We start from the raw sequence: 27783 nt of genomic DNA, 5'->3' as shown, positions 1-27783 counted from the left end.
CCCAGGCACCACAGAACTATGAACTCCCGCCCTCCCGATCCCACATCCGCAGGTCCTTCCACTCCCCCTCCCTCTAACATACGATGACATGCACCAGTCACTTGTGCACTTGCGGTCTCCACCTCATTCAGCATAGCACTGATCATTTCGAAAAATCATTCTACTACCTCTTCAGTCACTTTTAATAAAAGAATGGCTCTTTGAGCCCTTTGTCACTTTAATCGGACTGAATAAGCATTTTTTGCACTAAAATCTTTTTATATGCGGTTTGTTCACTTCACTGGTTTGCACTGTGCCATGCGCTGCTTTATTTTAACTTTTTATTTTTATTACTGTATTTTATATTTTACATTTGATCTAGATTTTTAGGCTCTACTGTTAGTGTTATCTGTATGCACCATGGGCCTGAGAGTAACGCAATTTCAATACTCAGTATGTATGCACTGTACCTGTGGAAGAACTGACAATAAAGCAGACATGACTTGACTTCCACCTGGAGCTATGCTCTTCTCTATTGATATTGATTACATACCAATAAGTACTCAATTAGGTCTAAGCAGTAAAACAGGTCTTTGAGGGTTGCCCAGATCCTGCTAGGCCAGATGAGGCTCTTTTATCCCTTTTAAAACTTAGTCTAACAAGGAATGATTTTGAGATCAACTCCAAAAATTACCTCAAATTACATGGGACGGCCATGGGAAATAAGTTTGCCCCAGCATATGCTAATATTTACTGTATATGGCTGATTGGGAACAGACTGTCTTTCCCAGTGCCCAAAAATCCCTTTATTTTATGTTTGATATCTGGATGATATTTTTGGAATTTGGACCCATTCTGAAGTGGACTGTTTATTTTATTGATGTTTTGAATAACCATCATTATTGCATTTCAGTCAAATATAGTTTACAGTCTGAACAAATTGAATTTTTGGACACCCAAGTATTCATGATAAAAGAAATCGCAGATAGATGGACTTTAGGGACCAGATTCTATTTTAAACTGAGGGATACTCATGCCTTGTTGCATAAAAATAGTCATTATCCTAAACATATATTTAGAGGGATTATCAAATGTCAATTAATAAGTTTTAGAAGAATATGTACAAGGCCAGAGGATGTGAAAGTCGCTATGAGCATCCTGTCTAAAGCCCTTAGAAATAGGGGTAGTTTTTTTGCTCTGTAAAGAGAGAGTGCTCTTGCCAGGAGCGGATGCTAAGTGGAGGTGAGGGGAATAAAAACATCATCCCTCTGGTAAAACACTTTTCCTCAGCTGCAATCAAAATGCAGGCAATCGCAAAAGCTCATTTTAGTAGGCTACAGGATGCTATTGAACATTTCTCTGATTTTAGAGTTACATCTGCATTTAAAAGTCATAAAAATTTAAAGACTTGTTGGTTCAATGCTCAATTAAAAATTAGGGAATTAAAAGATTAAACATTTTAGATCAATAAAGTATATTGAAAAAAAATATACGGGGTTAGGAGCTCCAGTGAGTAAAATCTTTCAGCTGGAATCCTCCAACTTGTCGAGTGTATGGTAAACTGTATGTAGGACAGAAAAAAAACCCACACTGATACAACGCTTAAAACAACACTTATACTATATTGAGCCAGCAAACAAAAGAACTGAGTTTTATGTTCACTTTGGTATCATGGCAAAGACAATTTGATGATTTCAGGTTTAGAGTCCAGGGTACCCTAGTCAACATCTCAAAGACTGGCAGCAGAAAGAGGTTGGATTAAAAAATTACAAACTAACAACCCCAAATGGATTGAATTAAGTTTAAGGAGGATCTGAATCACTGTTTGTAATCTTTAGAAAAGTGGAGGGAGAGACCCTGCAAGCCTGTGCTATGGACTTCCCCTTTTTAAGCTTTTTTTCTTTCCTAACTCCTAACCTGCCAGTGCCACAGGATTCTCTCCTATTTCAGACTTCTTTTTTTTTAATGAATCATTCTATCACAATAATTTGAAGGCCTATATGCCATGTGTTTTCCATCAACTGATCTTGGCTATACCAATAGAAAGCCTTGTGGATCAGCTGTTTCTTTTTGGTTGGTTCATGTGATATGTGTGAACAGGTGTGGCAAGTATCTCCTTTTGTTTGCTTACCCTTTATAGGGGATGTTTGTCTGTTCATTTCTTGTTGTTGGCTTTTAAAAAAGTGATGTATTCACAAAACGTTAGGATATGTTGCTTCATTTCCTCTTTCCTTTCCCTTTTGTGGAAGACTTTGATTAATTTTAAGAAAGAGTCCATTCTAAAAGTTATTTTTAATCCCTCGTTTCAAAAAAAAAGTTTAGTGGAATGTTTTGCTTGGTTTCTCTTTATCAGGGGTAATTTATATACATTTTTAAACAAGAACAAAAGTCACTCTGATATTGATTCAACCACTGCATGAAATTGGTAGATAAAACTACATTTGGAGTGTTTTTATAACTTTGTGTGTGTTTTCTAATCTGGGTTAGGCATGCAATTCCCAGTTGTTTTTTGGTAGTGCACTGTGTTTTTGAGTAAATTGGCATCTTGGTGATTTTCTTCACCCCTCAATAATGATTTTATAAGATACAAATCATTCTTATAGATTAACATACATAGACAAACATTACAATTTTTCTGTCAAATGTTTTTTAAACAGAAAATTTAAAGAGGGAATATTGTACGGGACATATTGTCTTGTTTTTAGAAAATTGATTCTCTTGTATTGGATTTTTGTTTTTAGCTCGGTCTTATATTGATGTTTCATCCATATTAAGTATATGATAATGACTAAATTAGAAACACATTTCAAAATACTACAATCCATTCATCATGCAGAAATTATAGAAAATAGCCAAAAATCAGGGGAGTTTCCTGAAGGTATGTGTAGGCAGTTTCGCAAATTAACTGCTTTTATTAAACCCTCATCTCCAAATGAAGACACTTATGCAAAAGTATAGCTCGATACTGAGACATGGAAGCAGACCAATATGTATATTTTGAAACATTACGATGAATTGATGATTGCAAAAAGTCTCCAAGCTTTTCCACTGTTTGACCAGTTGTCACTGGAGAAGGCAATTGGCGAAAATGAGATAAGCATTGTTTGACTGCTTCATGTATTGAAAGTTTTGCAAAGCTGATGAAAGACAATGTTGTGACAAACTGTAAGGCAAGTTAGGAGGCAAAAGGCAACTCACAAGTGAATGATAATGGTATATCAAATTGACCAAGATGTGTCGGTTGTTCAGCTTTTTATACATTTAACTCAACAGCTGGGTTTACACAAAGAACAAAGGGATGAGTAAATGCAAATCAACCTTCATACAATGTGGTCAGGAGTCTAATTAGCAAGTTCTTGTCACTTTGTCCTTTTGTCTTCCATGTCTTTTAAGTCCTTGAGACTGATCATTTGTGCTGGTTCCCGTGGGCTCCCTTCTAGGAAGCAAATGTTCAGATGTAGGTAGTTTTTATGGTTGATATCTAGCTAAGACACTTCTTTGTGTGGCCAGAGACAGGATGTCTTGCTGGGGGGCAAAAGGTGAGGAGGCACTGGTGTAACCAGGTTTGATACTGGGTCTGCCAGAAGTGTAAAAACAGTGTTACCTAGAATTTGAAATTTCTCTCACACATCCCCCCCTTTTATCATTTTATGATAATTGCATTATCAGGATTCATTAACGCTGAGCAACAGTAGGGACAGTTCATCAGAAATGTTAATTCACAAATATTTTCAAAACATTCCATCATTATGCTCCCAGATTATGCCCAAATCAATTTAATTCAATACTATAAATTTCATTATATGGAGGTTCCCATTGTCATTTAGTGTGAGATAGAATGGTCAATTGCACACATTATTAGTCCACAATCACACGAAATAAGCCAACTCCCACACAGGGTTAGGGCAGTAATGCCTATAACAACACCTGTGAAAAGGGACAGCATGAAGTCCTTCCATTTTCCAAACACAATGTCAAACCAGCCCCAGGGGCTGGTGTCATCGTAGCCAGATTTTTCCATCATTGGGCACCAGATGTCTCCTATGTCACCTTCCTGTATTCACCCTTCTTGACGTTTGTTGGAGCTTGAAGTGCGGGCTGAGCCCAATCTGCACTTCTCCCCCCTCACCGGGGTCAAAAATTCAGGGGACAAATTTGAGTGTCTGTACCTTACTGTTGGTTTTCCTTGTTTAGTCAGTGTTCTTCTGGGTGTAGTTCCTTTTCTGATTCAGGTGTGGGGATCTTCTTGCAGTGGCTGGCGTGGACCCACGTGGCGCGTCCCTCCACCTTCACTGCTGTACTGGAAGTCAACAGTACTTGATGTGGTCCTGTGAACTGTCTCTGACTCCAGTGTTTCTTCCGGTGGTCTTTGATGAGCACCTAGTCACCTGGTTTGAGATTGTGCAGGCTGGTGTCTGCAGGTGTAGTCAGGGCTGCTTTCACCTGGGGACGAAGGGCTTAAAGAGAGGCAGAAGGTTTTGCACAATAATCCAGCATCATGTCTTCATGAAGCCCAGTCATCAGACTTTGTTTGATAGGATTAAGCCCTATACTAGGAGGTTTTCCAAATATGATCTCAAATGGACTTAAGCCAGGTGTTGCTCTTACTCTTGTAGGCATATAGTACAGCACAAATTGTAATGCTTCAATCCATGTCAAACCTGTTTCTTCACAGCATTTTGTTAGTTTTGTCTTGAGGATGCCATTTTGTCTATTGCACCTTCACTCTGAGGGTGATAAGAACAATGATATTTGAATTCAAATCCAAAATAATTTGACAAATCTTTCAACACTTTGTTGGCAAACCCAGGACCATTGTCGCTACTGATCTTTTTTGGAATACCCCAGTGAACAATGATGTCTTTTGTTGGGGCTTTTACCACTGTGGATGCATCCTGTTTGGAAGAAGGGAAAACTTCTACCCACTTGCTAAACATGCAAACCATGGTCAAGCAATATCTTTTGTTTTGGCATGGTGACAATTCAATGAAGTCAACCATCCAATGTTCAAAAGGCCCATCAGGTGGAGGGTGACCTTGCAATGGCATTTTATGGCCTCCTTGCAGGCATGATCTTTACCATGAGCTAATTTTGCATACAAATAGAAATAAGCCTTAGATAAGCAAGGTTTATCATCTGGGCCAAGCCTTACCCCATTTTGTAGTGTTGCACCTGATTTTCTTCATAGAGTTTTTTTCAGATATGCTTGCCAACTGCATGGTTGACAGGTCAGCCTGTGGGTTGAGTTCCTGTGGAAGAGAAAACTGAGTTAGGTGAAACATTTGTCCCGTCCTGGCTGCTGCTGTTGCTGCGGCATCTGCTGCTGAATTTCCTGTAGAAATGGGATCTGTTTTCTTAGTGTGAGCGTCACATTTTATTACTGATATTTGTTTAGGCAACAGGATTGCGTTTAAGAGTGCTGCAACCAGAGTATGGTGTGCAACGGATGTTCCTGCCGATGTCACAAAAAAAAGAGAACAAAAATCATGAATGACACCGAATGCATAACGTGAGTCAGTGTAAATATTGAGTTTTTCTTCAGCCAATTTACAGGCTTCCATAAGGGCTATAATCTCATCTCCCTGAGCAGACAACAGCAAACCCAACTACATTTCTACCTGTTTTGACATCTCGGGAAGCAGACCCATAAACAACTAACTCTAAGTCAGCATTCAAGATAGGTGTGTCTGTGAGATCAGGTCTGGAAGTACATATGGTTTCCAGCACCTCTGTGCAGTTATGAGGATCTCCATCCTCCACTGTAGGTAGAAGAGTAGCAGGATTCAACACATATCTTTTCACAGCAATGTTAGGCATTTCCAGCAATACAGTGTGGTATCTCAACCAACATTGAGTTGACAGATGTGCAGTTTTCTGTGTGTGTAATATGTGTGTGTAACAGCAAGCGGAACCATAAGAATTAAATCAGAATAGCCAACCAAATCACGTGATGCTAAAACAGCTTTTTCTGTTGCAGCAACAGCCTCTTAGACAGAGTGGGAGATCTGCTGCTACTGGATCCAGCTTTGATGAACAATAAGCAACTTATTTTTTCTTATTTTTTTTAACAGGGAATATGGGAGTGCGTACTGGGGAATTGTTACATGGAATTTTTACACCTGCTTTTAGAAGAGAATTGAACACAGGCCTTATGCCATCGATGGCTTCCTGCTTTAAAGGATGTTGTTTCTGACGTGGCCTGTACTCTTTATTTTGGATGCACTGTCAGAGGTTCTGCATCTCTCATAAGACTTGCATCATATTTATGGGCTGCCCAGAGAGATTTTGGAATTTGCTCGAGCTCTGGTGGTAAACTAGTTTCTGTGATGGTATAGGCTGCAGCCTGTGCGGTGTCATGGCCATCAATGAGCTCAACTGTTCTATAAGCTTGCACAACTGATTTAAATTGTGTACGATGTACATCACCCTTCATGTTGTATTCTGTCCTAGGATCTGATGCTATTGGTTGGAAATCCTCGAGGAGCAGCCTGCTCTGCAACTATGAGCCCAGTTCTTGCCAACTCCAGTCAGAAGGATTAGCGAATGGAATATGTGGAGTGTCCCCCTTGAATAGTACTTCCTGTTTAGAGGAGAGTGAGACAGAGGCAACTGCAGCCGTCCTTGTCCAATACACATTTGTCAAGCATATCACTTCCGATTCCGCATTTTCAACATACCACTGACTTTCATATTCACCTTCTGGTCCTTCATTTATGTGTGCTGTGCAGTGTAGTGACTTATGATGTTGGAATGTTTCTGCTTGTGTGCTGTGCGTAAAATCTGTAAGCTGCTGTGCAACAGGCGTGTTGTCAACAAGTTTCCATTAATATGCAAATTGTGAGTGGATGTTAATCATCTGATTGAGCTGTGATGGATATTCTTCATCTCCCTGTTTTAAGACTTTGATTCCATCAACTGTTGAACAAAGCACTATTCCGCATTGACACATCAAATCTCTCCCTAATAGATTAACTGGACAGTTTTGTGACACAGTGTTTGATGGTCTCTTTCCCCAAACTGCATTTGAGAGGAACAGAGCAGTTTTCTAAAACAGGTTTTCCACTAGCACCTATTTTTAGACATGATCTCCCACTTAATTTGGGAGGACTTGGTAATGAGCCGGTCTTCAGAACAGAGCTTGTAGCTCCCGAATCACTTCATGATTTTCAACAAAAAGGCAAATCTCTGGGAATATCTTGTACTTATCAGAATGACTATATATTGTACAATTATGCAGATCATATGTGGGTTTTGTTTTCGTGTGTGAATGTGTGGGTGCGCGTCACCTGATCTGATTTCTGCTTCTGTATGGGTGTCACCTGATCCAGTGTCTGTTCTCCCACGCAGTCAGCTTGTTGCTTATTCACAGAGCAGTCTTTTGCCCAGTGGCCCTTCTCACCACACCGGTAACAAGCTTCTGGGTCATGGTGGTGTTGTCTTCTTCCTCGGCCACGTCCGCTTCTTTGTCTAGCAAGTTCATGTCACTTTGTCCTTTTGTCTTTCATGTCTTTTAAGTCCTTGAGATCGATCATTTGTGCTGGTTCCCGTGGGCTCCCTTCTGGGAAGCAAATGTTTTAAAGTTGATATCTAGCTAAGACACTTCTTTGTGTGGCCAGAGACAGGATGTCTTGCTGGGTCTGCCAGAAGTGTGAAAACAGTGAAACAGTGTTACCTAGAGTTTGAAATTTCCCTCACAAACATCACTCCTTCAATTTCCAGCTTCAGACTCATCAACCTATCTGATACTCTAATCACCTCTAAAACATTCCTCACCATCTCCTCTTTCAGGATAACTCCTACTCCATTTCTCCTCTTATCTGACCCATGGTAGAACAACTTGAACCCTGCTCCTAAGCTTCTAGCCTTGCTACCTTTCCACCCGTCTCCTGGACACACAGTATGTCCACCTTCCTTCTCTGCATCATGTCAATCAACTCTCTAGCCTTCCCTGTCATAGTATCAACATTCAATTCAATTCAACTTTAATTCAATTCAATTCAACTTTATTTATATAGTGCCAATTCACAACAAAGTCATCTCAGGGCACTTTACAGAATAAAGTCAAGATTATAAAGATGTATAGAGAGAACCCAACAATTCCCCCTGAAGCAAGCCATAGACAACAGTGGAGAGGAAAAACTCCCTTTAACGGAAGAAACCTCCAGCAGAACCAGGCTCAGGGTGGACGGCCATCTGCCTTGACGGGTTGGTGTGAGTGGAAAGGGGAGAGGGAAAAGAACAGAGCAACAAAAAGCAACAACAAATCATCGGGCAGATTGGTAAGACCAGTAGCTGCACGCTGGAAGACTCAAAGCTTCAAATCCAGGGACACCTGCAGAAAGGGACAGAGAGAGGGGGACAGAAGGACAAAGACAACTACGGGAAAAAACACACAGAGTTAATGACATACAGTGGTGACAATTGCGGGGTGAGAGGAGAGGAGAGATGGTCAAGAGGAGGAAAGGAGCTCAGTGCATCGGGGGGTGGGTTCCCCAGCAGTCTATGGCAGCATAACTATAACTGACTATATGCTTTATTAAAGAGGAAGGTTTTAAGCCTAGACTTAAAAGTAGAGAGGGTGTCTGCTTCCCGAATCTGAACTGGGAGCTGGTTCCACAGGAGAGGAGCTTGATAGCTAAAGGCTCTACCTCCCATTCTACCTTTGGAAATTCTGGGAACCACAAGTAGGCCTGCATTCTGAGATCGAAGTGGTCTACTGGGATGATATAAAGCTCTGAATGGTCAGGCTCCATCATATATAGAAGACCTCATAGCACTATATGTAAGAAGCAGGGTTTAAATTCTATTCTAGATTTAATGGGAAGCCAATGGAGAGAAGTTAGTGAAAGTGAATTATGATCTCTCTTGCTAGTTCCAGTCAGCACTCTTGCTGCAGCATTTTGGATTAATTGCAGGCTCTTTAGGGAGTTACTGGGGCATCCTGAAATTAGGGAATTACAGTAGTCCAACCTAGAGATGGACCAAATGCATGGACCAGTTTTTCAGCATCACTTTGAGACAGGATGCTCCTAATTTTGGCAATATTCTGTAGGTGGAAGAAGGCTGTTCTAGAAATGTGTTTTATATGTGAGGAAAATGACAAATCCTGGTCAAAAATAACTCCAAGGTTCCTTGCAGTAGTACTGGAGGCCTGAGCACTCCTGAGAACCTGAGGGTTCAAAGTCCCTACTGTCAGTTCTACATTCTTAGCTTTCCTCTTCTCTCTCTGCCTACGAACACGCCTTCCTCCTCTCCTTCTTCGTCTTTGACCTCTTCAACCAACAGTGGTCCAATTTCCACCAGTACCCTGTAGGTCAACAGCACCAGTGGCAGCAGGCTGATTGGAAAATTACAGGCCAAATCAGTCCTAACTCCTTTGTTTTTATAGACCAGTGTGATCACGCCCCTCAAGAAGGTCTCTGCACACCTATTTTCCTCCTGCATAGTAGAGAACAGCCTGCAAAGAAAAGGGGCCAACAGGTCCCTAAAGTGTTAGTAAAACTCGGTTAAGAGGACGTCTGAACCTGGGCTCTTGGATCAATTTAAAGCTGCAATCGCCGCCCTCACTTCTATTGGCTGGATGTCTCTCTCACACAAAGCAACATCCACCTGGCTGAGAGAGCAGCCGATTTTGTATATTCTCTGCTTACTAAATAATCTAGAGTAGAAGTCCTGCAGAGTTTGCAAAACATCTATCTGGTCAGTGTCTACATTGCTTTCCGAGTCTGCTATTTCTGGGATGTACCTGATCCATGCTAGAACCTAGCACATCAGTTCTTATAATTCCTCTATCTCCTTGAGACAACTCCGCATCATACTGTTTTGAGCACCATTTCAAGTTCTTGCTTACTGCCTCTCCTTAAAATGCTCTTGTCTGTTCTCTCCACGCATTCAACATTATGCACCTCTCCATCTAAGATGTACGCCTCAACTTGCTTCCCTTTGTTCCTTTCTATATTATGACATAAACACTCATCTGTGGGGTTATGGCATACATCATACCTGTGCATCCAGTCATTACATTCCCGAGCAAAGTGACCCTTTTTATTGCACCTGAAACACGTAAAATCTGGGCAGTCTCTCACTATATGCCCCAGCTGCAGTCACATCCCACACACTTTCACCTGCGTATTATGTATCACTCTAAAGTATTCTGTAGCCATTAAGACCTAGTCAAGTATGGCAATGACTATGTAGATAACTAAATAACTTAAATAAATAAAGTAAATAACTTTTACAAACCTTGTGCCATCTGCCACTTCAGTCCCTGGCCACATTTGCCTCTTTATTGAGGAGACTCCTCAATACAATTGCAAAAAACTCAATGACTGGAAAAGAAAGCTCCCCCAAATGGAGTAAATTTGCCAGGGGAATATTAAACTATAAAAGCCAAAATTCACTATCTTAGATAGTCAAATGAAGCAAAAATGCAGTGAAAATGCACTCCAAACGAGTCCCAGCTTGGATACAGCCCTGCCTCTACAGCAATACTCTTGAGTGAAGCCACACATCCGTCTCCAACCAGGCTCTCCTAGAGGGATATGACCGTAAGCTGCATTTGATATAATCAACAGCTCTTAAATACGCTGGAGAAGCAGAATGCATGACACTTGTTAAGAAGAAGATAAATGTGTCAGAGTACAAAGTACTATAATTGTACTTATCTAGTAATAAAGAAGCACGATGGTTGACAAACCAGCAAAGTAGTAAAACAGCAATGAAAGACCAAAGATTGACGAAAATATAGAACAATCTCTATAAAGTAGGCAGGAACAACAGCTTGTGCTGCCCGTAAACCCAAGCCAAAAAGCTTACAGCACTTTATATTCCCAGGTGGTTTTCCTACCACTAATCAGGTCTGGCTCTATTACGCTGCCGCGATCAGATGAGATTGGGCACTTTTTATTTTTAATCTTTTTATTATCAAAAAATTCAACAGTTATATACAATATATACAAAAGTGCAGATTAAAGGCTTTTTGTTATACAATTTAAACAAGATATACATTTACGTTTTATCATCCCTCATATATACACAACCATATCCACCCTACCCAAAAGGTGAGGAAATTAATAAGTGCATTATTACAGCGCTGTGATTTTCCTATTATCCCAAAACACCAAATCCAGTCCCACTGTTCCCCCTTTAACCTTTCCATTCTACACCTATTTGACAGCAGAACTGACAGCTGAAAAACTCTCAAAGTTCTAACAGCTGAGCAGTGCAGAAAAAAATGATCCTCCACATGTTCTTGAACACATCTGCTTGTTGATCTGATGGAGACTGACGAAGAAGATAGCACCCTCCTGTGACGCAACTTATAGTTTATTAAATACTGATGGTGGAATGCACTTGCCATGTAAATTGTGCCAGATTGTCGAAATTGATCTCTGCGGACAGAGACTCAAACATTTAGCTTCTGCAGATGGTTTTTTGGAGATTTGGGAAACTAGATATGTATACCAAAACTTCGGTGGAAGATCAGCAAGAGTTCTGCCCTTGATATCACAGAAAAGAGAAAATCGATCCCGTCAGTCTCCACCAGATCCTGAGTTTTCCTGCAAGTTTTCCAACTTGAATATTCTTAACCACAGTATTGCATTGACTAAGAACTTGTCTTTTTGTAATCATTATTCTCAGAGTCCCTAATTTCTCAAAGGTGGTCTGCGCACTAAGGCTCTCACTTATGTCAACAATACCGCTCACCTGTTTCATTGTTTTGTGCACCAGACCCGTCCTCTCCCGTAGTATCACCCGCCCTTCGAAGCATGGATTGCCAAAAAGGGGTTGATTCAGGATATCCATTTTTGTGCGTATTAGGCATTCCAACTGAGGTAATATCTTGACCCATGCTTCAGCGGTTTCCTAAAACAGGGTTAGAGTTAGTCGAATAACTTTCACTCTTAAAGCATGGTTTAACCCTCCTTTTTTAGGGGGCCCAATTAAAGTTCTAAGGGCTATCATATTGGCTCTTCCAAAAAAAAAATAAAATAAAATCATCCACCATGCTGCATAGGGAGGTTAAGACATCACCTGGTACAGGGCAGACCTGCATAGCCTAGATAAGTTTTGGCACTATCATATAAATCTCTGAATGGTCAGGCTCCATCATATATAGATGACCTCATAGCACCATATCATCCCAGTAGACCACTTCGATCTCAGAATGCAGGCCTACTTGTGGTTCCCAGAATTTCCAAAGGTAGAATGAGAGGTAGAGCCTTTAGCTATTAAGCTCCTCTCCTGTGGAACCAGCTCCCAGTTCAGATTCGGGAAGCAGACACCCTCTCTACTTTTAAGTCTAGGCTTAAAACCTTCCTCTTTAATAAAGCATATAGTCAGTTATAGTTATGCTGCCATAGACTGCTGGGGGACCCACCCCTCGATGCACTGAGCTCCTTTCCTCCTCTTGACCATCTCTCCTCTCGTCTCACCCCGCAATTGTCACCACTGTATGTCATTAACTCTGTGTGTTTTCTCCCGTAGTTGTCTTTGTCCTTCTCTGTCCCCCTCTCTCTGTCCCTTTCTGCAGGTGTCCCCAGCTTTGAAGCTGTGTGTCTTCCAGCGTGCAGCTACTGGTCCTACCAATCTGCCCGATGTTTTGTTGTTGCTTTTTGTTGCTCTGTTCTTTTCCCTCTCCCCTTTCCACTCACACCAACCGGTCAAGGCAGATGGCCGTCCACCCTGAGCCTGGTTCTGCTGGAGGTTTCTTCTGTTAAAGGGAGTTTTTCCTCTCCACTGTTGCCTATTGCTTGCTTCAGGGGGAATTGTTGGGTTCTCTCTATACATCTTTATAATCTTGACTTTATTCTGTAAAGTGCCCTGAGATGACTTTGTTGTGAATTGGCACTATATAAATAAAATAAATAAAGAATTGAATTAAAGTTGAATTGAATTGAATGTTGATACTATGACAGGGAAGGCTAGAGAGTTGAATGACATGATGCACAGAAGGAAGGTGGACATACTGTGTGTCCAGGAGACCAGGTGGAAAGGTAGCAAGGCTAGAAGCTTAGGAGCAGGGTTCAAGTTGTTCTACCATGGGTCAGATAGGAGGAGAAATGGAATAGGAGTTATCCTGAAAGAGGAGATGGTGAGGAATTTTCTAGAGGTGATTAGAGTATCAGATAGGTTGATGAGTCTGAAGCTGGAAATTGATCTTACATCTTTGTAATCTTTATTCTGTTATGTGCCCTGAGTTGACTTTGTTGTGAATTGGCGCTATATAAATAAAGTTGAATTGAATTAACCTATCAGCGAGTTTACCACTTTACCTTTTAGCCTGATGCGCCTTGTTTTCCACAACAAAAGTCTAGATCTACACGAAGCAAGCTGCCCTGCCCATGTTGTCTTTGTGGATGCCGGGGCATTAGGCCATCTGTCAGCCTCACCAACTTCACTTCCCCATTTAAGACTTTTATTTTGCAGAAACTTCCTGTTCCTGGTCCTGTCACATTTTTCTCCACTTTACTAATCACCCGCAATTAGTTTCACCTGCTGTTCCCTCCCCTCAGTTCCCTCACAAAGCTGCCAGATTGTCTGCTTTCTCACCGTGGCGTTCCAGCTTTCTTCTAAATCATCTTTGCCATCTATGGCTTCAGACCATGTTATGTTTTTGACCTGACTCTGCATGCTACTTTGGCTATGTGAGTAACTGCTCCCTTGCCAACCTAATGAGGATTATGAGTACTTTTTTCTGCCCATGAAGGATCAAGTTTTTCACAAGCTCTTGTAACAATGTGATTAAAAGGTGAAGATTTACCACATCATGTCTACATTTTGATCATGCCATGTTACATTTTACCAAGTTATGTGATTATATATAACTACGCTAATATGGAATTCAGACGAGTATCCATCATATGTTCAAGTTACCTGTATAAGGGACTTCACCAATGAATATCCACTGAAGGTTTCTTCATGTGTACCATTTGTGGACCAAGACATTAAATATCAAGGACTCCGCCAAGTAAATATCCACTGTAAGAATTCTCATGTTAAGAACCATGTTTCTGTCACATAAGAGATTTATGGAATCCAGAACTATGAGACTGTTGCACTAGGGCACTGAATCACTTAAGGGATTTTGGAGTTTGCATATTATATCACTTATTGGGATTTGGGAGATGTTTGCACTATCAAGGATTGGAGATTCACCACGGCTACGTTCCACATTCTCACTACCAGGCCTGCCTCTGTGTTATGGATCCAGACCAGGATTTTCTCGTCAGCGATATAAGCTGGCAGGTTTAAAAAGGAAACCACCAGCTCATCCACAGACAAATTATTAACCATAGCTACAGCCAGTCCAATCATAAAACCATCCAACAACCTCTATTTTTCGGCACCACTCTTTACCGTAACTTCGTATTTATTCATCCCAGTTTCCCAGAAGGCGATTAAACTCCCGCAGTTTTCTGTTTTTGAGGTCACATGCAAGAGAGAAATCCAGCTTGTCGTCCTCGACCCGATCCTCGTCTGCTTCCAGAAACCACTCTTTCCAATCTTGCGGCATTTTCTGTAATATATCATTACAGAATCGCACAACTCAGGATTTAACATAAAAAAGGCCCTCCATCCTAATTTTGCTAAATACCGCAAGAGGGTTACGAGCCCCCTTCTGGTCAAAAACATCTTTAATCTGATGCAGCGCTTCAGTCAAGACACCCCGACCAGCTTTACATGCCTCTCGGCCGCCGAAGCAGGGGTTCCCAAAGATGGGTTGGTTTAACGTAATTACACACTCCAACTGGGGCAGGATTTCCACCCATGCCTCAGCCGCCTCCTGGAAGAGTGGACATGTTCCCACAATAGGCTGGCCGAGTGTGACGCTACATAGATTGTATAACCCGCACATACCTCTTTTCAGAACATCATCATACATATAATCTTCCCATATGTTTTTAGTTTTTTGGCACATCAGTTTCTTAAACAGTTTTATTCTTAATGACTTCAGTTTTAATTTTAAATTACACAGTCTGAGTCCCCCCTTTATGTACGGCCCGACCAGTGTCTTATGTGCAATTTTCATTGCTCTCCCCTTCCATAGAAAGTCCTCAGTAGCGCTGCTCAGGCGGACCAGTACATCACTTGGCAGGTGACAAACCTGCATAGTGTAGACCAGTCTCGGCACAATTACTGCATTTATTACAGTGATTTTCCCTTTTAAACCTAACACCCTCATTCTCCACAGTCCAAGCCTCAATCTACACCACGCAACCTGCTCTTCCTAGGATCTACAATTGCTGGCCTCTGGCTGTAAGCCCAAAAGACACACCAAAGACTTTAACCTCAGCCCCGCCTCTTTTAATTCTGTAAAGACGAGCGAGTCCACCGAACGAGGACATTAGAGGAAATAAAAGAAGTTGTTGTTTCTCTATTTTGCTTTACATTAACCCCTTCTACTCCCGAAAGCCTTTTTCTTTGTTTTACCATGTGTTTTCAGCAGATCCCTGTTCTACTCTGCAGATGCAGGGCATGGCGTCCTACTAGAGGATGACGTGTTTCTCACCTGTGCATTGTCACCCAGACCACTTTGCCACCAGCCTCTTTTTCTCTTGCCCTGTGGAACTGCCAGTCTGCAGAGAACAAGGCTGACTTCATTCCAGCTTTTGCTACACAGTCAGCTGTTCACCTGCTTGCACTTACAGAAACCTGGATCATGCCACAGAACACGGCCACCCGAGCTGCACTCTCCGCCAATTTTTCATTCTCTTACACTCCTTGCTCATCAGGTCGGGGGGTGTGACTGGTCTTCTCATTAATGATACCTTTCCTCGACAGCACCACTCAGCAATCTGTCTTCTCTGGAATATCATGCCATCACAGCACCGATTACAGTCCAGGTGATTGTGATATATCGACCACCGGGCCAGCTGGGGAACTTCCTCAATGAACTGGACCTGTTGCTGTTCCACTTCCCAAAAGATGACACTCCTCTCATCGTCATGGGAGACCTGAACATCCACCTGGACAAACCACATGCGGCTGATGTGTTTGCTCTTCTAAACACATTTGACTTGAGTTTGGTCTTCACTCCTCCGACCCACAAAGCTGGCAACAACCTCGATCTCATACTCACCCGGAACTGCACCACAGACAACATCTTGGTCACTCCTCTGCATGTATCGGATCATTTCTTCATTCAATTCAGTCTTTATCCCTAGACCTTCGCAATCTCCCCCCACACTTCTAACATTCCGGCGCAACCTCAGGTCTATCAACGCCGATCGATTCTCCTCGCTGGACTCCGCAACTCTGCCCCCAACACAGGACCTCTCCATCCTCGATGCAGATGCAGCCACAGACAGCCTCTGCAATACATTTTCATCGTGTCTAGATTGTCTCTCTCCCACGTCTTCGAGACCCGCTCGTCTTTCACCTTCTAATCCGTGGCTCACTGACGGGATCCGTGAACAACACACCATGCTCAGGAGTGCTGAGAGGAAGTCGCGCAAATCCAAGACTCCATCTGCCCTTACTGAGTATCAGGATCTGCTTGGACCTTTTTCTCACAGTGTCACCAGGGCAAAGATCAATTACTACCAGGAGAAGCTCAGCAACACCTTGGACACCAGACAGCTGTTCCCCACTTTCAAATCAGTCGTCTAACCACCTTCATCTCTGCCATCTACCTCTCTCACTTCTGCCAACTTATTTACCAACAAGGTGGCAGCCATCAGCTCACAGTTCTCTCCAGATGATAACATCCGTCTAACTTCTTCCAACACTGCATTGCTCTCATCATTTGCAATTCTGACTGAGGATGACGTATCCACCCTCCTCCTCTCTAATCATCCGACCACCTGCACTCTGGAGCCAATCCCTTCCACTCTTCTTCAAGCAGTTGCACCCGCACTAATGCCAGCTATTACACAAGTCATCAACACATCTTTCAAAACAGGGACTTTTCCAACCTCTTTCAAGCAGGCCTTGATTACCCCACTGCTCAGGAAGCCTTCTCTTGATCCCTCTGTAGTGGAGAATTACAGACCTGTCTCCATCCTTCCTTTTCTGGCCAAGACAATGGAACGAGCAGTCTTCAACCAACTCTCAGACTTCCTTTCCAAGAACAACCTCCTCGATGTCAACCAGTCTGGCTTCAAGAGGGTCACTCCACAGAAACAGCACTCCTGACTGTTGTGGAATATCTTCGAGCTGCAAAAGCCACAGGTCAATGGTCTGTCTTAATTCTACTTGATCTATCATCAGCCTTTGACACTGTGAACCATCAGATCCTCTTGTCCACACTCTGACTTAGGGATCTCTGGATCAGCTCTAGACTGGCTTCATTCTTACCTATCGGGACGAACCTTCAAGGTATCCTGGCGGGGGCATCTTTCTCAGTCTCATAGCCTCTTTACCGGTGTGCCGCAGGGCTCAGTTCTTGGTCCTTTTCTCTTTTCTATCTATACTTCATCCCTAGATGCCATATTTCACTCACATGGTCTTTCCTATCACTGCTACGCTGATGAGACACAGCTCTTCCTGTCCATTCCACCGGACGACTCCACTAACTCATCGTGCATTTCTGCCTGTCTCTCAGACATCTCAGCCTGGATGAGTGAGAGACATCTTCAACTCAACCTCTCCAAGACCGAAGTCCTTGTCTTCCCAGCCAGACCTTCGACACAACACAACATCAGCATCAACATGGGATCTACAGTGATTGCCCCCACTAAATCGGCCAAAAATCTGGGGGTCATAATTGACGACCAACTGAGCTTTAAGGACAACATCTCCTCTGTCTCTAGGGCTTGCAGATTTCCTCTCTACAACATCAGGAAGATCAGACCCTACATCACGGAATATACAACCCAACTCATTGTACAGGCGCTGGTCACATCTCGTCTTGATTACTGCAACGCTTTGTTGATGGGGTTACCGGTGTCCACAATAAAACCCTTGTAGATGATCCAAAATGCAGCAGCTCGCCTCATTTTTAATCAGCCAAAAAAGACCCATGTCACGCCACTTTTTAAATCTCTACACTGGCTTCCTGTAGCTGCTCGCATCAGGTTTAAAGCTCTGTCTCTTGCTCACAGGGTGGTTAACTCAACAGCTCCCGCTTACCTCAACTCACTCATTCAAGTCTACAATCCTTCCCACCCACTGCTGTCTGCCAAAGAACAACGTCTGGTGGTCCCAGCACCACACAGAAGACACCAAGCAAAACTTTTTAGCACAATGATCCCACGATTGTGGAACGAGCTACCAGACATGCTCAGCTGACTCTCTCCCAATATTCAAAAAACTGCTGTTCCGCATCTTCCTATGCACTTAAATCTATAAAAAAATAGAAAAGAAAAAGAAAATCCTTTCTGCTCTTTCTCGCACTCCTTGACTTAGATTTTTGCTTGCCTTGTACCTCACTTGTAAGTCGCTTTGGATAAAAGCGTCTGCTAAATGTAAATTAAATTCTCAAATGAGAATTTTGTTGACAAAATGCAGTCAGCGATATCTGTCCCCCGAATACTGTAAGTCTGGGTAGGCCAAACTATCGAGCCAATCACTACCTTAAGCCTGAACCCCAACACATTAACAAAGATCTTATAATTCAATTCAATTCAATTCAACTTTATTTATATAGCGCCAATTTACAACAAAGTCATCTCAAGGCACTTTACAGAATATAGTCCAGACTACACAAGTATGTAGAAGTAACCCAACAAATCCCCCTTGAGCAAGCCCTAAGCAACAGTGGAGAGGAAAAACTCCCTTTAATGGGAGAAACCTCCAGCAGAACCAGGCTCAGGGTGGGCGGCCATCTGCCTTGACCGGTTGGGGTGAGTGGAAAGTGGAGAAAGAAAAGAGCAACGAAAAGCAACAACAAAACAACAACAAAAAGCAACAACAACAAAAAAAAGCAACAACAAAGCATTGTACAGGTTGTAGGACACAGAATTAATGGCATACAGTGGTGACAAATAAATGTATAGAGAAAAGCTAGTTAGGGTTGAGTGAGGATTATTAACTATAAGCTTTATCAAAAAGGAAAGTTTTAAGCCTAGTCTTAAAAGTAGAGAGGGTGTCTGCTCCCCGAATTTGGATTGGAAGCTGGTTCCACAGGAGAGGAGCTTGATAGCTAAAGGCTGTGCCTCCCATTCTACTTTTGCAAACTCTGGGAACCACAAGTAGGCCAGTATTTTGGGATCGAAGTGGTCTAATCGGGCGATACAGGACTATGAGATCTTTTAAATATGATGGAGCTTGACCATTAAGAGCTTTGTATGTAAGAAGCAGGGTTTTGAACTCTATTCTAAATTTTATGGGAAGCCAATGAAGAGAAGCTAGTGAAGGTGAAATATGATCTCTCTTTCCTAATCCAGTCAGCACTCTTGCTGCAGCATTTTGGATTAATTGAAGGCTTTTTAGAGAGTTATTAGGACACCCCAGAAGTAGGGAATTACAGTAGTCCAACCTAGAAGTAACAAATGCATGGACCAGTTTTTCGGCATCACTTTGAGACAGGATGCTTCTAATTTTAGCAATGTTCCGTAGGTGGAAGAAGGCTGTTCTAGAGATTTGTCTTATATGTGACGTAAACGCCAAATCTTGGTCAAAGATAACTCCAAGGTTCCTCACCGTAGTACTAGAGACCAAAGTTATGTCATCTAAAGTAACTATATTGTTAGACAGCATATTTCTCATGTTTTTAGGCCCAAAGAGGATGATTTATAGTCAGTATTGAGCAGACTAATTGGACTATAATTTGCTAGGTCGTCTCTGGCGCCTTTGTTTTTATAAACTAGAGTGATCACACCCCTCAAAAAAGACTCTGCGCACCTGTTCTCCTCCTGCATGGCAGAGTATAGCCTGCAGAGGATGGGGGCCAGTACGTTACTGAAATGTTGGTAAACCTCAGCTGAGAGACCATCCCCACCCGGGCTTTTAGATGTATTAAGGCTTCCAATCGCTGCTCTCACTTCTTCTATCTGAATGTCATCATGACACAGAGCCGCATCCTCGTGAGGGAGCAGCCAATTTTACCTAATGCTGTATCCATATGTGCTTTTGTTATATGTTGTTTGCTAAACAAATTAGTGTAGTGGTACTATGTGAGTATGCGTGTTTCCATCAGGGTCATTTATTTCTGGTATGTATGTTTTTGCCTGTCTCCTTTTTTCCAAACCTAGAAAAAAAGCAGTACAGCGCCCTTTCAACATGTGTTGTGTTTTACTGCGGATCATTGCGCCTCTGCATTGCATTTTCTCTCATCTAACTGTCTCAGCTGCTCCCTCAATCCAAGATAGACATCCAAGTGATGGCCACACTCCTCAATAAGCCTCAATAAGCTCAAGCTCCTCTTTTAGATGATGTATCGCTCTGAGAAGGGGAGAAGAGGCTGAGGGAAAAGACAGAGGTGTCTGAGCTGAGACAACGCTTTTTGATTTTAAATTTGGTGGGCTCCCACCACTCAATGATATCCACTATATACTCACTTTATTTTTTATTACAGTGTATAATATCAGTAACAATTAATCTGCCCTGTTCATCCCGAAAAACCTCCCCAATACTTTAACACACCCCCGGCTTTACAAAAATTGCGACTCCAGCAGTTTTGTCGGAGGAGACAGTATAAAATCTTTTTGGAGAGGGGAGCTCTTTTACTCTATTTTGTCCATTGACCACCTGAATTCATGGACACACAAGATGTCGCATGCCATTTCTCCACAGAGTTGCTCAATTTTCCAAATGTTTGTTAACCCTTTTAGATTTTGGGATTGAAGCAGCATTATCAAGGAAATACAGATTAAAATGGTCCTTTTTTAAGCTGTTTTTTCTCTTTGCCTCTATTCCATCCCTCACTCCTTCCTGATTTATCTTGCTGTGACCGTTTCCTAACCTCCTTTGTCTCCTGAACATCCATCCATTGACATGTGCATTCCTCTATGGAGCTATTACATTCCGTACATCTGTGCGTACTGGCATCACATTCACATGCATAATGTCCCTGTTTATTACATTTAAAACATGTGAAATCCGGACAGTCCCTCACGATGTGACCAGGTTGTAAGCACATCCGACAAACTTACACTTGATTATTGTGAATTACCCTGAAATACTCCGAAACCAGTAGCTGTCATGAAATTCGCTGAGTAGGGCAGTGACTGCACAGTTTTATTAAACTTTACTTTCATGTATCTTGTACCGTCCCCCACATCAGTCCCGGGCCACATCCTCCTTTTAATAGGCGAGATCGCTCTCACTCCCCACATGTCCAGTTTTTCAATAATTTCCTCGTCCGTTATATACACTGGTAAATTCAAAAAAGATGCCACCAGTTTATCAATTTCTAAAGTTTTTACCATTACAAAGGCTCTACCAACTTTAAATCTATCCAGTAGCCTTTTCTTTCCAGCTTCACAGCGCAACTATGCCTCCACACACATCGCATATTGCTCGTAACAGCTCCATTGTTTTCACCTTCTCTTCCCCCACCACCTCTGCCGATACAGTCAAATCTTTTTCGTACCTCATTTCTTTCGTTGTCTCCCGTCTTCCACCCAGCTCCGTCTGCATCCTCGCCCGTTCTTCCTGCTTTTTTCCACCCACACAAATGCCATCAATCTCCGACCTCATCTGCCGCTGCTCCCCGACCAATTCCACTCCTTTCTCTGTCCTCTTTGCTGAATTATTCCTCTGTGTTGACAAGCACAAAACTTGTCCACCATTTGTCGTCTTTCTCTCCTCCGCGACCTGGCGCTTGTTTCCTCCCACTCCATCCTTTGTCTCCTCTCTCAATATTTTGGCTGGCATTGTCGTTTCTCCCCAACATCTCATAGTAGGAGATAATCTGGCGGGAGGATTAGTGACATAAATGAAATCAAAAACCCAATACTGGATAGGTAAATGAAAACCAAAACACAACCAAAATGAAAAAAGCCCACCAAACGGTTCATGCACGTGTCCGTAACTGCTCGCTCCAGAGAGATACCACACCTCTGTCTGCAACCAATCGGGCGCTTCGAGAGCTGTGTGTTCGTAAGCTGCATTTGATACCATCGACAGCTCTTAAAAATGCTGGAGAAGCAGAATACATGATACTTGCTAAGAAGAAGATAAATGAAGCAAAGTACAAAGTACTACAACTGTACTGGTCTACTAGTAAAGAAGCACGATGGTTGACAAACCAATAAAATAGCAAAACAGCAATGAAAGACCAAAGAGTGATGGACAAATATATAACAATTTCTATAAAGTAGGCAGTAACATTAGCTTGTGCTGCCCGTAAACCCAAGCAAAATATATACAAAGAAAGGTAAAAAAAAAAAAACGGTAAATTCATAGGCCTTTCAACGAAATCAAACAAGTTAAAGCAAGACCTATTTACCTATTCTATATACATATACCTATAAATATAGGGGGATATTCATAACCTCACATTGTAGACATGCAGTATATCTCTATCTATTCATATATATTATATTTTATATATATATTATATATTTTCATTTTCCCCCCAATTCAAAAAGAACAATTGCAGTATATCAGAATATTACTCAACAACCAACATGAATACCTGAAACACCAAGGCACAGCATACAAACAGAACAGAAAACTGAGGACATACTTGGCTGAAGTTTTCAAAGAACAATTGCAGTAAATCAAAATATTACTCAACAACCAACATGAATACCTGAAATGTTGAGGTATATGTGCACCCTCGAGTGTACAAAAAGGACAGAAAAACAGACAATGTTGTTTAGTGGAGGTCGGGCAGAATGTGGGATGTATGTCACAACCGCCGAAAAATTCTCCCCATTGCCCCTGACAAGAATTCCTTTCAGTTCAGCCAAAATCAATACATAAGCCTCCTTGGCTATCCAAACCACATTAGTCATTATGTCCCCAAAACCTCTGGATAAAACCCTCTTGGTCAGCCGAAAAGAGAACCTTCACGTAGTTTGCCACTAGGCTCTGAAAGAATATCACTCTGTTTAATATTTTGTTCCCAAAAAGGGCATAGTTTCTGGCAATGTACAGAACATGCCTTGCTACACTCAGCAAGAAGTTTGCTGTTGTTTGTCCTTTCTGCACCCCAAAGCACCACACCCAATCCCATGCTTCCCCAGGAAGTATCCATGCTCTAAATTTCTGATTCAGTAAGTTCTTCACCGATTCTCTAACCTCTGTCACAGTGAAATACAACATGAAATGGCCAAAATCCTCTTCCTCCCTTTTACAGACTGCACATGTTCGTGCGTACTTCTCTTTGCTAATCTGGTGTAGGACGACAGAGAAAAGCACCCTCCTATGGCGCAGAAGGTAATTGGAGTTCAGAACTGCAGGGGGTAGCGACTTCTGATGCAACGTAGCCCAGATGCCAGAGACAGGGTGTGTGGGAAAAATTAGCACCCGGCCTGAGTGGGCCGTGGGCTGTTTGAAAATTGCACCACAAAGCAACTTATACCAGAATTTTTGCTGCAGCTCTACAAATTTCTTAATTTTTAAGTCACACATAAGAGAGAATTCAACTCTGCCGTCCCCCACCTGCACACCCTTTGTCTCTTGCAATCTCTCCTTCCAAGTCTGTGGCATGCATTGCCAAATCCTGCCACAAAAGCTCTTAATTTTCCCCCAATTGATATTATACCATTTTGCTTTGACCTTACAGAACACAGCATCGGGGTCCACAGCCTCTTCCGGATTAAGCAGATCCTTAACTTGGTCCAAAGTCTCAGCTAATATTCAAGATTCAAGATTCAAAGATTCAAAGTGTTTATTGTCATATGCACAGATAGAACGCATGTTTCCCTGTACAATGAAATTCTTACTTTGCCCTCCACTCTAAATGTCACACAGTAAGTAAAATGAGAATTTACAAAAAATAGAAATAAAATAAAATACAAAAAAAAAAAAAAAAGTAAGAGCAAACAAATAAGAGCAATAAGGCAATAAAGGTGAGGTAGTGCAGTTCTTAAAAAAGGCAATAAAGTGAGGTAGTGCAGTTCTGAGTAAGGCAATAAAGTGAGGTAGTGCCGTTCTCAGTGCGGTAGTGCAATTCTGAAAAAAACAATTTGTGTGCAAATACAAAATGTGATTCGTGAGCAGTTGTGTCCATGTAAACAGTTATGTTATGTTAGGAGTTTGCAACCATGAACATAACATGTCAGCTGTTTAGGAGTCTGATGGCAGAGGGGAAGAAAGAGTTCTTCAGTCTCGAGGTCCTGCATTTCACACTTCTGTACCTCCGTCCTGAGGGTAGAAGTGTGAACAGTCTGTGTTGGGGGTGGGAGGGGTCTTTGAGGATGGACGCAGCTCTCCTGTGGCAGAGCATCTACCACCGCAGTCTTCAGCACTCTCTGCAGGCGTTTACGGTCCATGGCAGTAGTGCTGCCGTACCACACCGTGATGCAGTTGGTCAGGACACTCTCAATGACGCAGCTGTAGAAGTTTCTGAGGATCTTAGGCGACATGCCAAACTTCCTCAGCCTCCTCAAAAAATACAGCCGCTGTTGGGCCTTCTTGACCAGCTGCGTGACGTGAGGTGTCCAAGTGAGGTCCTCAGTGATGTGGACACCCAGGTATTTAAAGCTGCTCACCCTCTCCACTTCAAGCTCCCAGATGAACAGTGGCTGATGCGTTCTCCTCTCCTTTCGCATGTCCACTATTATTTCCTTCGTCTTGTCCGTGTTGAGGGTGAGGTTGTTGTCTCAACACCATGACACCAGACTGGCCACCTCCCTCCTGTAGGCTGCCTCATCACCGCCAGCAATGCATCCTATCACTGCGGTGTCGTCCGCGAACTTCAGGATGATGTTGTCCTTGTGGGAGGCAACACAGTCATAGGTGAACAGGGTGTAGAGGATGGGGCTGAGTACACAACCCTGTGGAGTGCCAATGTTTGTGATGAGTCTGGCTGAAGTCCTGTTACCAATCCTGACTGGCTCCTAGACTTCCTGACTGGCAGGCCTCAGTCTGTCACAGAGGGTGGGGTGTAGACCAAGTGTGGACAGTTTGTGGGTGAGTTTGTGGGGGATGATCGTGTTGAAGGCGGAGCTGTAGTCTATGAAAAGTATCCTCAGGTATGTGTCCTTATTTTCCAGGTGAGGGAGGGAGTAGTGAATGGCAGCAGCAATGGCATCCGAGGTGGACCTGTTGGGCCGTTAGGCATACTGCAGGGGGTCAAAGTGTCAGGTATGCTGCTCTGAATGTGGGCCAGCACCACTCTCTCGAAACACTTCATAATGATTGGAGTGAGTGCCACTGGCCTGTAGTCATTCAGGCAGGTGGGTGGGCTCTTCTTAGGCAGGGGGACGATGGTTGTGGTCTTGAAGCACAAAGGAACAGTGCACTGGCTGAGGGAGAGGTTAAAGATGGAGGTGAGAACGTCAGCCAGCTCGTTGGCACATGCTCTGAGGGCCCGCCCAGGAATGTTGTCAGGACCTGCTGCTTTGCGGGGGTAGCTTGTGTACCTGGGTCGTTGAGACAGTTGGTGTAGGGGAGAGGGGTTGAGTGGTCCAGGTGTGTGTGGGCCCCCTCTCTGCAGTGTAGCTGGGGCCCTGAAAGCGGGTGTAGAATGTGTTGAGGTCGTCTGGCAGGCTGTTTGTTGAGGTGGTGATGTTGGTGGTGTTGGTCCTGTAGTCTGTGATGTGCTGCAGGCCTTGCCACATCCGCCCTGAGTCAGCAGTAGAGTAGAAGCTGTCCAGCTTCTCTCTGTACTGCCTCTTGGCCGCTGTGATGGCTTTTCTCAGTCCGTACTTCGCAGCTTTGTACTCGGTCTCATTGCCTGATCTAAATGCAAGAGAGCGAGTACGCAGCATTTGACCTACCTGACTGTTTATCCAGGGCTTCTGGTTTGGAAACTTCCTGATTTGTATGGTGGGCAAGATGTTATCAACACAAGTGCTGATGTATCCAGTCACATACTCAGCATAATCCTGTATGCTGATGGAAGAGCCCTCCAGAGTGGCTGCAGCTTTAAACACATCCCAGTCTGTCAGAGCAAAACAGTCCTGCAGGGTGCTGTCGGTCTCTGGGGTCCAGAGTTTAACCTGTTTGGTGACAGGGTGTGTTTGTTTCAGTCTTTGTCTGTAAGCAGGGTACAGGAACAAAGAGATGTGGTCTGAGTGTCCGAAGTGGGGGCGGGGTGCAGCCCTGTATGCACCACGTATGTTACTGTAAACATGGTCCAGAGTGTTCTTATCACGGGTGGGAATGTCCACATGCTGGTGGTATTTGGGGAATATAGTCCGTAAACTACACTGGTTGAAGTCGCCAGCAACAATAAAAACAGTGTCAGGATGAGCCGTTTCTAACGCGCTGATGACGTCATGGAGTTTGCTGAGTGCTGCCGTGGAGTTAACTCGCAGGGGGATGTAAACAGCGGCCAAAAACACAGCAGTAAATTCCCTCGGTAGATAATAAGGACGGCACTTCAGCAGTAGAAACTCCACATCTGGCGAACAGTGTTCATCCACCGTTTGTATGTCCCCACACCACGAGTTGTTGACAAACACACACACACCTCCCCCTTTAGCCTTACCGGACGCGGCCGTTCGATCGCCTCGGTGAACAGAGTGAGTCTGTAGCTGAATTGCATCCACTGGAACTTTGTCTTAGAGCCAGGTCTTGGTGAAAATCAGTGCGCAGCACTCTCTGATTTCCCGTTGGGTTGCAATCCTGGCTCATAGCTCGTCCAGTTTGTTTTCCAGGGACCGCACATTCGCTAGCAGGAGACTCGGTAGCGCTGGCCGGCTAGCGCAAGCTTTTAGCCTAGCATGGAGCCCTCCCCTCTTGCCTCGCTTGCGTCGCCGTCTCCGAAGCGCTCTCCTGGGGTCAGCTAACTCACTCGAGCCCGGTGCTTCATGGCCTCCGGGGTGGTTACGGTGGTGACTCTGGGAGCGAACAATGAGTTGTAGCTCAAGCGGTATAAAACTAGCAAAGTCAGTGTGTTGTGAGTTGGTGATGTCCAGTAATGCCTGTCGGTTGTATGTTACCAGTGCATGGCATTTGTGCACTGCAGAAAAACAAGAGTGTAGTATAAAACTCTTGGAAGGGAACGTACAATCCGATATAGTGGACATTCTACACTCTGTCCGTGTTTGCTATTTGTGAGATATATGTTCTTGCCTGCCTCATCTTCTCTAAGCCAAAAACAAATGCTGTACAGCACTCCCCTTTCAGCATGTGCTGTGCCCTACTGCGGATCATTGCACCCCTGCATTTCCTCCCATCCAATTCCCTCAGCTGTTCTCTCAGCTCCAAGAAAACATTTAAAGGACAGTCACTCTCCGTCTCAGCCATCTCCAGCTACTCTCTCATACGGTCCCTCAGCTCCAGTTCCTCCATTCTGTCTCTCAGCCTTTTCTCCCTGCCCAGTGCTATACATTTCCTCCTAATTTTCACTTTAGCACGCTCCTACCATTCGTTAAGGTCAACAGCGAACCCACTCTCATCACACAGGGCAGCGAGGAATGACCGCAGAGACTATGATGACTACAGAGTTTATCTTCCAGGAGGGCCACATTCAGACACACTAACCCATTCCTCCGCATGCTGCCATCTGCCAGAGACACCTTAAAGGTGGCATGATAACTCCAGGGACAAAAATTATACACACACTCTCTTAAGCCCCTAACTAAGCCCGAAGCTACTAAGCACAGGTCAATCCTGGATTGTTTTAGCCTGCCCAACACCACTTCTCTACGTGAGTATGCACGGGTGCCTGGGTTCAAAACTCTCCACACATCTATTATATCAAACTCCTGTATCCACTAAAATACAGCCGACCTACTAGCGTCATCTTTAAATTTATTATTAGGAGTGATGATTAGGTATGATGATTAGGGGCACCGAGCG

General features: G+C 43.3%; 1 protein-coding gene across 1 annotated transcript; it reads right to left on the bottom strand.

Moving 5' to 3' along the window:
- Positions 1 to 1723: 1723 nt before the first annotated feature.
- LOC137139244 (uncharacterized) lies at positions 1724 to 27228 on the bottom strand. Its single transcript, XM_067526256.1, has 4 exons — positions 27093 to 27228; positions 26723 to 26941; positions 21455 to 26539; positions 1724 to 11844 (listed from the first exon to the last, which is right to left on the bottom strand). The coding sequence occupies exons 1-3, from the start codon at positions 27226 to 27228 to the stop codon at positions 25362 to 25364; spliced, it is 1533 nt and encodes a 510-aa protein (XP_067382357.1). The 3' UTR covers positions 1724 to 11844; positions 21455 to 25361.
- Positions 27229 to 27783: the final 555 nt, after the last annotated feature.

This window comes from Channa argus, chromosome 13 (assembly GCF_033026475.1).
Source record: "Channa argus isolate prfri chromosome 13, Channa argus male v1.0, whole genome shotgun sequence".
Lineage (NCBI taxonomy): Eukaryota > Metazoa > Chordata > Actinopteri > Anabantiformes > Channidae > Channa > Channa argus.
Note: the sequence above shows the minus strand (reverse complement) of the source record. Positions and strands in the feature narration are given on the sequence as shown.